This window comes from Nyctibius grandis, chromosome 3 (assembly GCF_013368605.1).
Source record: "Nyctibius grandis isolate bNycGra1 chromosome 3, bNycGra1.pri, whole genome shotgun sequence".
Classification (NCBI taxonomy): domain Eukaryota; kingdom Metazoa; phylum Chordata; class Aves; order Nyctibiiformes; family Nyctibiidae; genus Nyctibius; species Nyctibius grandis.
The window spans coordinates 57,295,504-57,309,320 of NC_090660.1; the positions used below are offsets into that span (position 1 = coordinate 57,295,504).

At 45.1% G+C, this 13,817-nt stretch overlaps 1 protein-coding gene across 3 annotated transcripts; it reads right to left on the reverse strand.

Moving 5' to 3' along the window:
* Positions 1–3,087: 3,087 nt before the first annotated feature.
* TGIF1 (TGFB induced factor homeobox 1) lies at positions 3,088–13,305 on the reverse strand. 3 transcript variants are annotated; one of them, XM_068396374.1, is made up of 3 exons: positions 13,179–13,305; positions 5,456–5,682; positions 3,088–4,148 (listed from the first exon to the last, which is right to left on the reverse strand). In XM_068396374.1, exons 2-3 carry the CDS (start codon positions 5,636–5,638, stop codon positions 3,582–3,584), a joined length of 750 nt encoding a protein of 249 aa, XP_068252475.1. In that variant the 5' UTR covers positions 5,639–5,682; positions 13,179–13,305; the 3' UTR covers positions 3,088–3,581. The 3 variants fall into 3 exon arrangements, with proteins under 3 accessions (XP_068252475.1, XP_068252476.1, XP_068252474.1); XM_068396375.1 differs by lacking the exon at positions 13,179–13,305 and adding an exon at positions 13,029–13,086; XM_068396373.1 differs by lacking the exon at positions 13,179–13,305 and adding an exon at positions 12,403–12,792.
* Positions 13,306–13,817: the final 512 nt, after the last annotated feature.

The following is a 13,817-nucleotide window of genomic DNA, read 5'->3' on the forward strand; positions in this document are numbered from 1 at the left end:
CCCTCACAAAGTGAGTTATCCCGCTTTCGTGCTCTCCCCGCGCCCCTTCCCTCCCCCATAGCACACGAACCCAGCTGTTACAGCTTCAACGGTTTTACAGACGTGTACACTGACCTCACGGCAGAAGCCGGGAGACATGTGGGATACCACAAGCCCCTCCTCAAACAGGCAGCGAGACACCACCACCCCGCACACACAGGCAGCGACGCCAGTCTAGATTCCCCTCCCTATTGTACTTATTTTTGCTCTGCGCAGAGATTTATCACATGCAGCTGCCACAAGTTGTGTACAAGACACAAAAGCCATGAAAACAAGGTTGACAAAGTTCTGCGTGAGCAGTGTTCCCTGGCATAGATTTGTCATACCTCTGAGCTCGCTTACGCCCTGGCCGGCCACGCGGTCTCCAGTAACGCTTGGCAATGCCTTCCCTTCATCTTCGGAGTCAGCCTAAGTGGGTGTTTTCAGGCAGAGGTCAGGTTTTGACACAGCTGCCTTGCAATTAGGTTTATCACTGCAGCAAGAACAGCGAAATTGCCCATTGTTTCTTTCTACAGCCTTTATTTTTTTTTTATTCCATGGTAATGCAAGTTTCCAGAAACAAACTTTTTCTTTGCTCTACGAGGGATGAGTGGCCGGCCCATGAAGCCTTTGGTTTGTTACTAGGACTTCTCAGTTCTGAATCCTAGCTCCACCTGATGCCCTACATCTACCTACCTTTGATAATTTTATCTGGAGTTAATTCAAGATTCTGCTTTGAAAGAAAATACGTTCAGGCAAACTTCAATAGCCTGCACCAAAACTATCAGCGCCAGATTACAGGCAAACAGAAACTCCCTTTTGATATTATTTTAGTGGGTACTCCATATGAGTCATTTTCTTCCTCGGAGTTAAGGAACACCTCAGGGTAGGAAAAAGCTTTTACACGGTGTGCCAGGTGCTACTCCGCCAAGGGGTTTGGCTTATGACTACAGCTGAACTTCTAGGTGTAACCTGAACAAAAGTAATAATTAAAAAAAAAAACAATTGGCCTCAAGCAAAACTGGTCACAAGTGAAGTCCCCAGGGTAAGTCAGTCAGCAAAATGGAAATGCAGTGCTCATCACACAGGCAGGACTTTGGTGCTCAGTTACGCTAATGCCATTTTGTGTGGCATAATGGTAAATGAAAACAGCGCAGAGACCACAGGCTTTTACTTTCAATGAAAACTGTTAACCTGAATGGCAACAGCTTTCTTCTTCATCCTATTTTCATTTTCATTACTGCAGCTGTTCTAGTGGAATTACAGAACTGGTCAGCTCAGCAAGCAAAGCTCAAACTTTTTTTTTCTAAACTTGCTGACTTTTTTTTTATTTTAAAGGGCAGAGTAACAAAGAGTAAAGATCTCTGAGAATGCCCTTTAACGATCTAAGTCCACTTTTTCTCTACCCCATAGCACAGCAGCAACCTACTTCGAAAAAAAAAAAAAGAGGAAAAAGTCAAACAACTCCAATCAAACAATGCAAACATATTTGCATGAGGCTGTTTTTCCTTTGTCAGTGCTTGAGGCGTGGGCGTAAGGAGTGTTGCAACAAAGTTCCTTCCTGCACGTGGACAAGGAAGCATCTTCCAAACCTTTACCAAAGATGACACTCCTCTTTGGGTGTCTAGCACCCTTTCAGAACAATTATCTATGCCACAAAAGGATCTCTATTGACCTCACAGTTACACAAAAGTGTACTTCCATTTTATTTTATAATTAGCCATTAAAAAAAACAAACAAACAACTGAAAAACCATACATAGGTATCCCAGGAAAAATAGCCTAGAAGTATACAGTTCAGTGTGTCCAAAGAGACAAGACACAAGGCTCTTTCTGGACTCCCATGAAGACAAAGTATAGAGCCATCTCTGGTTATGTTCAGTTATTTTTTCTAGCTTTATTTCAATAGAAAGTATTTTAAAAAAAGAATTCTATCTTCATACAGTATAGTAGGATGACTCTTATTGAAGCTGATGCAGACATGAGTAAGCCAGTGTTTACTATTTTTTTTTAAAATATAATCGTTTTTAAACTTGAAGGTTAAAGAAAGGCAGTTCAGTAGAATTCCAAAGAGCACTCCTCCAGAGAACAAATAAAGAGTATTTCTGACACTAAAAAAAAGACAAAGGCCACAGCAAAACAAAATGCATACAACGTAGTCTTCTACTCATGATGATCTCCTTAAATTTGTCAGCTCTGCTGCTCCACAAATCCCCCCCCCCAGCCTCCCAAACAGACAACTGGTTTGCTCTTAAGGATTAGCTGGAACTGATTCTTTCCCCCAGAGGTCTCTTATTTCACTGTTGTTGGAAGCATAAGGGTGGGTGATTGACATTCAAGTAAGTTGAAATGTGAACTGCAAGTCTTCACATTTTTCAGTAGTAAGTCATTTTGATAGCAAAGTCCTTTTCTGAAAGGTAATTTAGATTCTGTTTGCCAGAATACACCCCAATACAACAGGGAGCTCTTCTAAATCTTACTCAACAACCTGTTTAAGTATCTCACCAAGACCTGGCTCCCAGAACTCAGATTTCAACCCAATACGGTCTCTTCTATTTCAGTCTACTAGAATTACTGAGTCAAAACCTTGGCATTGCTAGAAGAGGAGTGGCAGCCCTTGTCCTCCCCCCTCAAAATTTGTCACCAGTGACATCTAGGAGCTCTGTCACAAAGACCTGCAAAGAACGCTCGCCCCAACCCCTCTTCTGGCCTCCTCATTTCATCTTCAGAACTTCTCCATGAGTTCTCACATCTCCCAGCCCTGAAGTATTTCTAGGAGCCAAAAGCTGGAACTCCTAGAGGGACATAAGATAGCCCCCTGAAATGTAATGAGAGTTGCCTACGTGGCTCCCTTTGGCCCTTTTGAAACGTTTCAACATAGCAAAACAGAGTCAGGTACTTCTGGCCCACTTTTCAGCATTCCTTCAAACATCCAGTTAACAACTACTAGTGTAGCTCTCTAAACCAAAGTCAGTATGAGCTCAAAAATATTTCTCACTTCCATTTATTTCAAGAGTAAAGCTGTGTTTTCTGCAAAGCTCGTATTCAACAAAATACTCTGTATGCACCATTTTTAAAGAAAATATTTTATTACATTATGGGAAAAAAGCATAATCATCCAAAGTTCATATTGTTAAAAAAAATTGAAAATTTATTTTAAACAGCGTGTCGGTATATTGTTCCGCATGGGAATGATAAGAAGACTCTATATCATTACTAGATATTGCACAGTCTGAAAGAAACAAAAACAAATCACATGATCTTGGGAACCATCTCACATTATGAAAAACCTACAAAGAAAACATTAAAAAAAAAAAAAACAACAACACACAATCCTTTCTTCTACAGTAGCTTTAAGTTTGTAATTCTTGGAATGACCATATTCCACTGAAGACCATCTCAGTGACAGGAAGCTTCATTTCAGCAATCCCTTGTGCAAATAAGATTAATAAAAAAAATAATAATAATGCAGTGAAGTCTTTTGATATCGTGTGGGTGGCAATAACCACACAGCTGTTAGATCCCTGCCTGGAAAAACAAAACGGGAAGGAGAAGGAAGGGGATTTAGGCCATAAGTTTCGCCTGCAACTCCATCTCTGCCGCCCTTTTGAGTGCAACATCCACCAGTAGCTGAAATCCACTAAAATCCTGGTTAAGGTCTGGTGGAGTTGGAGGAGGAGTGTTAAAGAGCCCACTTTGTGCGTTTGCACCAGGTCCCAGTTTAGATGCATCCTCGTGGTAGGAGAGGGAGTTGTCTGTGAAGCAGTTGGCCGGGGGCTGCTGCAGGTCCGTGGTCTGGCCTACATCAGCCGGCTGGCAAAAGTGGAAAGGGGCGTCTTTCAGTGCAGTCACAGTCGTGTGGCAAATCACCGATGGCCGAGCCAGGACCGATCCCGGGGAAGCCGGCTTGGTAGAGGGCAGTGCCTTGCCAAGCGGCGCGGCAGCGGGAAGGAAGGCCGTCTCCTCCAGGAGGGGAATGTAGTTCTTTGTGCTGATGGAAGACTCCACCAGGCCGCCCTCGGGAAGCTTGGTCCCTCGCCGCGAGATAGTGAACTGATTTGGGTCTTTGCCATCCTTCCTCAGCATGTCAGGTAAAAGCCTGCGGCGTGCATTGATAAACCAGTTGCAGACCTGGGAATATAATGACATCTTAATTTCTACCTTCATTCATTTCCAACTATGTGCCATTAGAGTAGTTGAGTTAGATTAACAAGTCCCTCCAAGCAGTTTCCTTAACTGCAGAACAAAAGAGAGACCTACTGACAAGTTCTGACATGCCTGGCAAAGGCCCTTCCCTTGTCCCTGCTCCCCACTCCTGTTACAGAAAGCCCCTGGACATCTGAAGACTGCTAGCCCCAACGGAGGGGTTTAGCTTTTAACTCTGTGCACACACATTAACCTATTAGCTATTGTTTCCTAGCTTAGGTTAATTAACAACAGGAAAACCTTTTCTCTCTGAAGAAAGCCACTCCTCCTACAAATAGTTACTGATTTTCCTTGTTCAACTGACTGTGTCGACAGACATAACATGAATTACCTCATTTAAGTTTGTCCTTGTTTAAACATCAAACCAGTTTCCTGGGCGATACAGGATAGTTTATAGTTTAACGTCTTTTTTCTGTTTACTACATAAAGGAGGTTTTCTTTATGATGTTACAGTAAGGAAATTTTACTTTATAGCCAATTACGAAATTTGTACTAACGAATTAATCTGGAAAAATAAAGCCCAGAAGTCAACAGGAGTGCTCTATATTTAGCGCCTCTCAAAGCCAAACCAGGGTTTACCCAAGTTGTCATGCAGCCACCCTCCCACAAGGTGGAAAGCAGCAATTGTCAACAGCTATTCCACCAAAGGTGACCACAGAAGACGAGAATGATGCATCCAAGAGACCTCACAGCTGCCAGTGGTATCCCGGGATGAGAATCCAAGCTAACTACATAAACGCCTCATCACACCTATATATCATATAGCTTGTTTCACTGATCTTAATGGAAGTGATCATACACGTAATTATATATATGCATGTTCTACATGAAGGAGCCTCAAGCTGCAGTTTTAGGAGTGAAGTTATATGTTAAGCTGTGTATCTATAACCGTAAAACCTCTGCTGACAAATAACTTCTCCTCGCAATAAATACCTTATACAGACACTTTATATCTTTTGGGCACCGATTCAGCAAAAATTAGCATGCATGCTCAAATTTGTAACTGCTTATCCTCCCACAGAAGAAATTTTATTCCCAATAAGCAAAGATAATCTTAACACACAACTCATTTATATTTCTCCTTACAAGCACTGTCAGAAGAAGAGTGAGTAACAATAAACAAGGAAATCTCACATGCAATGTAAACATTTGTATCAGTAACTAGACCACAGGTAAATTAAGACAAAACAGAAAATAGCTCCTTTTGAAGCGAGAGCTACTTTTTTTAATACCTGTAGTGTGGAAAGGTGTGTTTGTCGGGATAACAGTGCTTTTTCTTGCTCGGAAGGATAAGCATTGTATCGGTGCTCATATAGCCAGTCCCGGAGAATCTGCACGGATTCCTTGGGCAGGTTACCACGTCTCCTCCGTTTGCCTGAGCCAGCAGATGAGGAAAGATCCAGTGGGACATCCATAGTGTCATCATCCTCTGTTTCACTGCCTGATATTGCAACTACACCTACAATTATAAGACAAGAACAATCAGTCTCCTAAATCCATAAGGTACTCAGCTTGAGCACTCTACGGTTTGCTTTTTATTACATTATCTGTCTTTACTATGAATCATGGTATAGCCTTCTATACAGGAGATTCGTCCTGTAGTGTTAACTTGTCAAGCTGCAGCTTTTCTGTCAGCTGAACAAAAAGAAGCACCAACGATCTGCTCCTAGGGGAATTCTTCTCTGCAAACCCTCATTTTCTTGTTCCCCTGGCAACCTTTTATCTGCTGCATGTGATCAGATAGCTTCTATCTAATGCCAATATTGTTCAAATTTGCTTGCTATGGTATGCATCCAACACTCTTCTTCAAGGATGACTATGCAGTGGCTGGGCAAAAGGTCAACAAGCAAGAACTTAAAACACCGAACTCAAGCAATGGGTTATTCAATTACTTCTTAACATGCTGCTGCTTCCCTCCTGGGAGAGATAGCTTGTAGATTTTATAAATTAATAGCTCATTCCAGATCTATTAATAAAACCCAATGGAACAAGAAAAGAAGAAAAGGAAAAATTGTGCCTGCCCCCACCCCCAAGTGGATTTTCATTAAGGAAGGGAAAAAAAAGTGCGGGAAAAGGAAAGAACCAGGTGCCTAATTCATATAAGAGTCTACCAGTTTACCAGGAGATTGACTTCTGTAATTTAATTGCACTTCTGTATCAAAGAACCACAACCATTTAATGTTTGGGTGGGCTGGTTGGTTTGTTTTAAATGTACCACTTTGCAGCCTGATCATTTTTTCAACTTCATGGTCTTCATCTCACATTTTAATCTGTAGAAATGTGTGTTCTGTGCTACTCTTACTACAAAGGCCCCAGATGTACAAGTTAACTGCACACCTTTTTCCTTCAACACCAAGGAAGGATCAGATTTCGAAATTTGATTATCTGTTTATATATACACCACTCTACTAGCAACATGAAGTTACGGTATATAAATAAAAACAAACAAGTATCCAATGGTTAGGAAGACTACAAAGTTCTACTCCTTTGGTAGGATATACAAGTCACTGAGGAAACAAATAGTACTGTAAAATACAAAGAAAACCATGCTTTAAATATTTAGCAGGCTAAGCTCACCAGAAATTTTAGGAATCTTGCAAACTATATATAAATTCAAACCAGATATCACCCATTTTCAACTAGTAGAATTTAATACAAATTTCAAGTGAAATTATAGTGGCTTTCAGAAGCATTTTCTAGAAACTATAAAAGGAAAACAAGCCCTTAATCTTTCTGTGTTTTGAACTTAGATTGGGCGGGGTGAAGAAACTTGCTCATTCATAACATCAAAACCTTAAACAGTAAAAACAAGTTAAATGTCAAAAGTAAAATTTTTATGTGCGCAACCACCCTTAATTAAAAAGTTCTGTTTAAGGAAACAAAGTCAGCCCTAAAATAGAAGTAGTGTGCCCGTGAAAGTATAAAACTATACAAAGCTATAGTTATATCCGTAAGTAAAGAAACAGAACGAATTAATGTCATTTAAACAAACAAACAAACGACCCACAACACTGAAAGAAAGAAGGTGTGTGTGTACAAGTTTTCTTTAATACTTCAGTGGGAGCCGGGGAGTAGAGGAGGCCCTTTCCCCACGCTTTCAAACTTCAGCCAAAGCTGACATGATAAATTGTTCTTTCCTTCCCCTATTTATGAATAGATCCAACATCCTTAAATTTAATTTAAGTTGTCCAAATTTCAATGCATATTTGTCATGCAAGCATTCCCAGGATGATCAATCTGCAACTTGTCTGGCATAGTTACTTCAGTAACTTACTTAGTGTTGTTTTCATTCTCCCAGTTGCTGATTTATGTAACCGACAAACACCAAACTGACATACCAAATTTTTCCTGTGATGATTAGCTACATAAATTATCCAGTCATGGAACAGGAACAATAGGACAATATTTAAATGGTCAACACAAGATAAACTCCAAATTATGTAAACAGGTTCTTAGTTCACGTAGAAAGTATGTCAAGTTTGCTTTAAAATGATTCCGAGCAAACTGCTTTGTATTTGTCATAGCTTCACGGAAAGTGCTGTCATGCTTGCAACCTAACCTGAGAACATGCCTTGCACAATGGGCTCCTGGAGCCATGAGGAGCACTTCTTGGAACAAAGATCCTGCACAGACAAGAGGGACGGCTCTGCAAAGCAACTCATCCCTTTTAAATTGAATTTAAAAACTAGCTAAAACTAGGCTACACTATTCAGACAATGTTTTCAAGTGTGCTGTTCTTGTTTGTCAGAAACCAGAAGTGTTGCAGCACTTCAGTGGGTTGGGTTATTTGTTTGTTTTTAAATATAATAGGCAGCAAGACAGGACCTTGGAAAACAGGGAGAGGCAAACAGTGGGGGCTGGAAATAAGAGGGAAGAGAAGCCAAAGAAACTACTCCTATGAGAAAGTTGGGTGTCTAATGGTTTGCAAGCCATATTTACATGGCATAACAAAAAGTCCTCCAGTCACACACCACCTCATCTGGAGTAACCTCTCCAAGATCTAAAAGATCACAGCTAAAAGACTCCACGGGAGCCTCTCTGAATTTGAGAAAAACTGATTTGACAGCAAAACTTCTGCTAGAACTATTGCTCTTTTTCACACACCCCCTCCCAAAAAGTGACAAAATACTGTCTGAAAGCCAGCAGCATAAAAACGTTTCTCTATTTCGCAAACAAGATCTTTTGCTAAAGTAAAAGTTGCCATCTGACTAACCCTAACCCACCTAGCAAGAAATGAGCAAGAAATGAGTCAACAGCGGAGCCTGCCCTTTGACCCGCTCACTTAGTGTGTCATATTAATTGACACACTAAGTTAGTGACACAAAGCAGGTTTTGGTTAAGCAGGAAACCGAGTGTAGCACAACTTTTCCTCATTTAAATGAGCTCATTTAAATAGATGATCAGCCCTCTGAACTTGTGGCAGGTCTCTCTAGCGCGGAGCAACAGGAAGCCATGGCTAGAAATCTCACACTACCCCAGCTGATATTTTTTACTAGAGCAGGAGCCACGTTGTTGCTGTCAAGGCTGTTTTCATTAAAGCATTCCTGCTGATTACAACCCAGCTTTGTTTTTCCGTCTTGTTAGTAATCAGGCTATTCGCCACTGGTTTCCTGTTTTAACAGGGCCCAACTGAAAAGGTTTCTGGCTAGGCTCCACAACTGGACCATTGGCTTACTGCTATTTACACCCAGAATAAAGGCTTGTGGACACCATGAGTAGCCCCAGCTGACCTACTAATTTATTTTGTCTTAAAAGCAGGCTAGTGCCAGGTTATTTTATGTCTCCTCCTAAATACTTTTCATCTAAACAGAAAAACTGCTTTTACAGGACTAAATTAAAAAGCAGCACAAGTTCATTTGCAGAGAGGTCTGAGGAACAACACAAAAGCCCAGTTCTTCACTCCCGCCATCACCACTTAGATGAGCAGTCCACGCTATTAACGACCTAAGAACTACACGATCAGCATCCCTTCTTTATAAATTACTTTATTCTCCTGCCTTCCCAGCTGATGTCATATACATGATTGAACACACTGTTGCATTGTATCACAGCCCAAAGACTTTGCAGGTCCTCCCATAATCAGCTCAGGGAAGATTACACCCAGGATCTCGAGTCTAGGCTCAACACCCCACCGTTAACAGCTTGAAACAACTTGAGTAAAAGTACAGTGACGACTAAGGCTGATTTCAAAACGAACTACTGCTACTTAAGAAGGCACGCTGAAATACTTTGAGGGGGAGGACAAAGTATTCGGAGAGGCCGAAACAAATGAAATGCGAGTTAAGCAAATGAAAAATTTAGGCTGAGTATCAGGAAAAAAAAAAAACAACTGTCCCATTGTGTCGAGGAAGAGCTTCACAGAGGAAGTGGCAGAAGCCAATTGTTATTCAAAACAGGACAAAGTATACCACTAGGAACAATCTCTGCCCTCCACAGAGGGGATGGACAAAAATCACCTTACGGAAAACCTCCCACCCCACCCCCCTTAGGGTTCTCCGAATTTCTTAAACTGGATTTTTTTAATGAGCACAGATAAACAGAACCAGTTCCCATCTAAGGCCCTGATCCTGTTGTAACCAAGTTCAGTAGGATTCCTCACATGTAGAAACTTGAGCACATGCCTGTGTCTTTGCGAGATTGTATTCTAAATCAGCTAATTAATAAGCTGAGTATGTTCAGTGTGATTGCTATCATCTTATTATTTGTAAATGAAACTATCCACAGAAGAGTCCTCGGGGTTTTAATCCACAGCCTGTTAGCTAAAAAAAAAACAACAAAAAAGACAAAAAAAAAACAAACAAAAAAAAATCCAACATATAAACAAAAAAAACGAAGTAAGATTTAATGTGAATTTAAAAACCAACAACAAATACAAATTAGTTTAAAATTATTCATAAGTAACCAAGAACTACAAGGATGCAGAAGGGAATTTCCACAGTAAAAAAAAACATTTTTTCCTCTGAGTAAGTTTCATAATTGAGGAACCAGCTTATTTGTTTTCCTCTGCACTTCACAGCTTGCACTCTATCGCTTCTAAAGCAACCAGACTTGGCTGTACTATACATTTTTTTTTTTTTTAAAAACGGGATTTTTCTAGGAGTGCAAGCAAGAAATCTGTAACAAAGTCACTCTTTGAAACTTCTTGAATGAGCCTCAAATGCCAGGAGGTCACAAATAACTACAAGCCCAACCTTTAATAAAACAAAGGCACCCTAGCCCTAACATCTTTTTAAAAGTTTCTTTGTCTCCACACCTTTTAATTTCTGCCACGCAAACCCCAGGCCCACAGCCCCTCTCAAAAGTTCTCCCTCCCGCCTGTCACCTTTCATTGTTTCCATTGTTTCAGCCCAGGACTTGCAATCCCCAAAGCAGCTCTTTCCCCCCTCTCTCACACACATACACAAAGCCCTACACATGCATACCTAGAAACTACGTCAGCGTTCTTCACACGCATTTATTTCGCGGTGGCAAGAACAACAGTTGAAAGTGCAGGGAGTTTGGTATTTCACCAACCAGCAGCTGCCCTCGGGGAGAGAAGTCTGAACAATGGAAGCAACAGCAGACAGGAAACCAGCTCACCACTGCTGTGCAAACAGGGAGCAGAGGAATGTCCTAAAAATAACTGGGCTAAATTAATTCAGTGAAACCATAAAAAAAAAGAAAAGGAAAAAAAAAGAAGAAAACCCGCTTGCAATAAGGTTAAGAATCTCAGCCTACCTAAGATGACTGAAACATTTTAAAGTCAATGCTATCACTGTCTCGGGCACAGAGGGAGGGCTGAGCTTGGCATGCAGCACATGGTGTAACCCAAACTCCCGTGCGTTCTCTAGCAGGCTGCAACGCGCCGTGCGCGCCCGGCTCCTGCGGGAACTCGCAATGCCTCGCTGTTTAAACTTCGTCTTTGCGGCTTAGTTCCTTTTGTATGTGCTCCTCTTAGACGAGTGGCACGTCCAAAGCTTCTTACGAGGGCTACAAACCATATTAGTACATCACGTTTTCCAGCAGCCCAATGATTTCACGAACTACATATGCATTCACTGCTCCGAGGATGTTAACAATGAGCGAGGCTGCTTTACTACAGAGCCGCAGGAATGCGTAGTAGAGGAAAACCAGCACAACTCTGGAGTACTGAACATGCGCACTGCTCCCCTCTAACCCTCCACTCTGGGTACTTTTAATAGTCTTTGAATGCAAAACACCCTTCATCCACGCTACGGACTGGTAAATCGCAACTGAAAAAGCACTGCTTTGCTATAAAGTTCTTTCCAGACAGCGCAGATGTGTTAAATCTGAAAGCGCGTTCCGCATCTTTGTGGCCAAGCTCTAATTTAAAGGCACTTAAAGCACCACAAGCGCCAAGAGTAATAATCCCCTAACTGTAAAGTTTGTTTCTAAACTAACACAAAGAAAACTCAAACAGCCTTATTTTTCTGGGGAAAAAAAGTCTTCCTCCTTTTAACCCTAACTGCGTCGAAACTTTTTGTACTTTTTTTATTCTCCCGTTTCAAGGGATAAAAGAAAGGGAAGGAGAAGGCTGCAACTTTCAGCAACACGCAGCCGAGGGCGCGGAGGGGGTTGCAGACCCTCCCGCCGAGCCCCCCCCCGCCGCCCCCCAGCCCCAGTCCGGCGTGCCCGCTCCCCCCTCGCCGCCGCGAACAAAGAGTTGCCAGACACCGGCGGGTCGCGGCGCTGGGAGCTGCGGGTGGCCCCCGCTTGCCTCGCCCCAAGTTGGGAAAACGACCCGCACCCTCATCACCCGTTACCGGGACGGCGGGGCTCGGTGCGGAAAAGCGAGGAGAAAAAAAAAAATCGTGTTAGCGTAGGACAGGGGGGAGAGGCTCGGCGGAGGGAGCGAAAACAAAACTTCACCGAGGCACAAAGCGGCCGGCTGGACATGTTTTTGACAGAGAGCCAGCGGCGCGGAGAGGCGGCCGCGACCTAACAACAGCCCCGCATGTTTTGTCTGGGAGCGGAGCATCCACTGCCACCTTCCACGGGAGCGGGGCCGAGGGGGCAGGGCGGGGGGCACTGGAGAGAAAACGGCCGATAAGGAAAACAGACTCCGTCTGGCTTGGCAACAGCCCCCCCCCGGTTTCCCCCAAGCCGTTCCCGGGGGGAGAGGAGAGGCGCAGGGCACCCCGCTTGCTCCCCGCCGCCGAGCGCGCCCCATCACAACTACCTTTTTTACTTTTCATCTTGATGGCGAGGAGCGAGCCGCCGCTGCCGCCGGACAGCCCGCACACCGACCCAAGTTTCTCTCCCTTTGCCGGACGCTGCTCCCCCTTCAAACTCGGCGAGGAGAAGGTGGAAGACGACGACGACGAAGAAGAAGCAGCAGCAGCAGCAGCACCGCCGCGCAGCCAGGCACCCAGTCCGGGACCGCGCTGCTGTCAGCGGGAGCCGCCGGGCTCTGCCTCCCCGGGGGTTTTCTGGTGCGGCCGCTGCCGGGGTGGGCTTCCCTCCCCCCTTCCCTTTGTTCCCTTCTGCCGGCGATTGGCCCCGGCTCATTAAAGTGAGGGAAGGCACGGGAGCGAAAAGTACACAGCGCCCGCTCGCCCTCCCCCACCTCCCCGCAGCGAGTACGGGAGAGTCACCGAGCGCTGCACTGGCACTCGCGGCTGCCGCGCTGCCTCCTCCTCCTCTCTCCTCCCCTCCCGGGCTGCTGGGGCTCTGTCAGACGGGAGGGGAGGGACGGGCCGGCGGCGGGGAAGCGGGGGTGGGGGGGGGTGTCCGCCCGTACCCGCTCGCTCATGCACACACAACAGCGGCGGCGGGGGGAGCGCTCCGTGCCTCCCGCTCCCTCACCTTTCTTCCAGGCAGACGTTTGATCATTAAACTGGAAGGAGCGGGGGGGACAAGATTTTGACAGCTGCCCTTGACTAGCCTCCTCCTGTTGCTGCCGGATGAACCACCCACTCCTTCGCGTGAATAGAAAGAAGAAAGGAGAGTACGTACGGCAGGAGAAGGAGCCCTCCAAAGACTGGCGGGCTCCGCCGACTCGTCTCCCCGGCGCCCCCCTCCTGGCTGCCGAGCGGCCCGGCGGGGGCTGCTTCACCTCCTGACACCGCCCCCTCCTCGCCGATGGCACTGAAGGAGCCCCGGCCGGTCGGCGCTGGCCAAGCCCCTCCCGCGGGGAAAGGCGAGCCCCGTTTCTGGGGTTATTTTTACATCACTTCGTAAAAGCTGGTTTTCTTCCCCGCCGCTCACCAGCCCCCCGCCCCCCCAGCCCAGTGGATTTGGCTGCGACACATGCTCGTAGCTGTAAAAGAGAAGCGTCTCACAGCTTGACTCATCCCTCTCCGGCGAGCACGTGGTGCAGCAACAGTTTATTTTCCTCCGGGATGGGAAGCGCGGCACTAGCGAACGGCTCGTCCGCCCAGGGTTCGGTCCAGGTTCCCACCGAGCGGGGGGGGGGGTGGTGGGAGAGCCCTCCCCGGCCGCAGGTCCCTGCGCTCCCCCGCCGCCCCCTGTCAAAGCGAGGTGCCCGTCGGTGCCGAGCTGCCATTTCCCGCGCGAAGGTTTTGGCGTGGAAAGTAAAAATAAGCCGCCTGGCCTCGAAACACGCGCGCGGCCATAGCGTGATTTTTACGCACG

What these genes read in the sequence shown, in the direction of transcription:
- TGIF1 (XM_068396373.1), bottom strand. An exon ending in CACACCTTTCCACACTACAG is followed by an intron (nt 4,149 to 5,455) that starts GTATTAAAAAAA and finishes TTATATTCCCAG; the next exon opens with GTCTGCAACTGGTTTATCAA.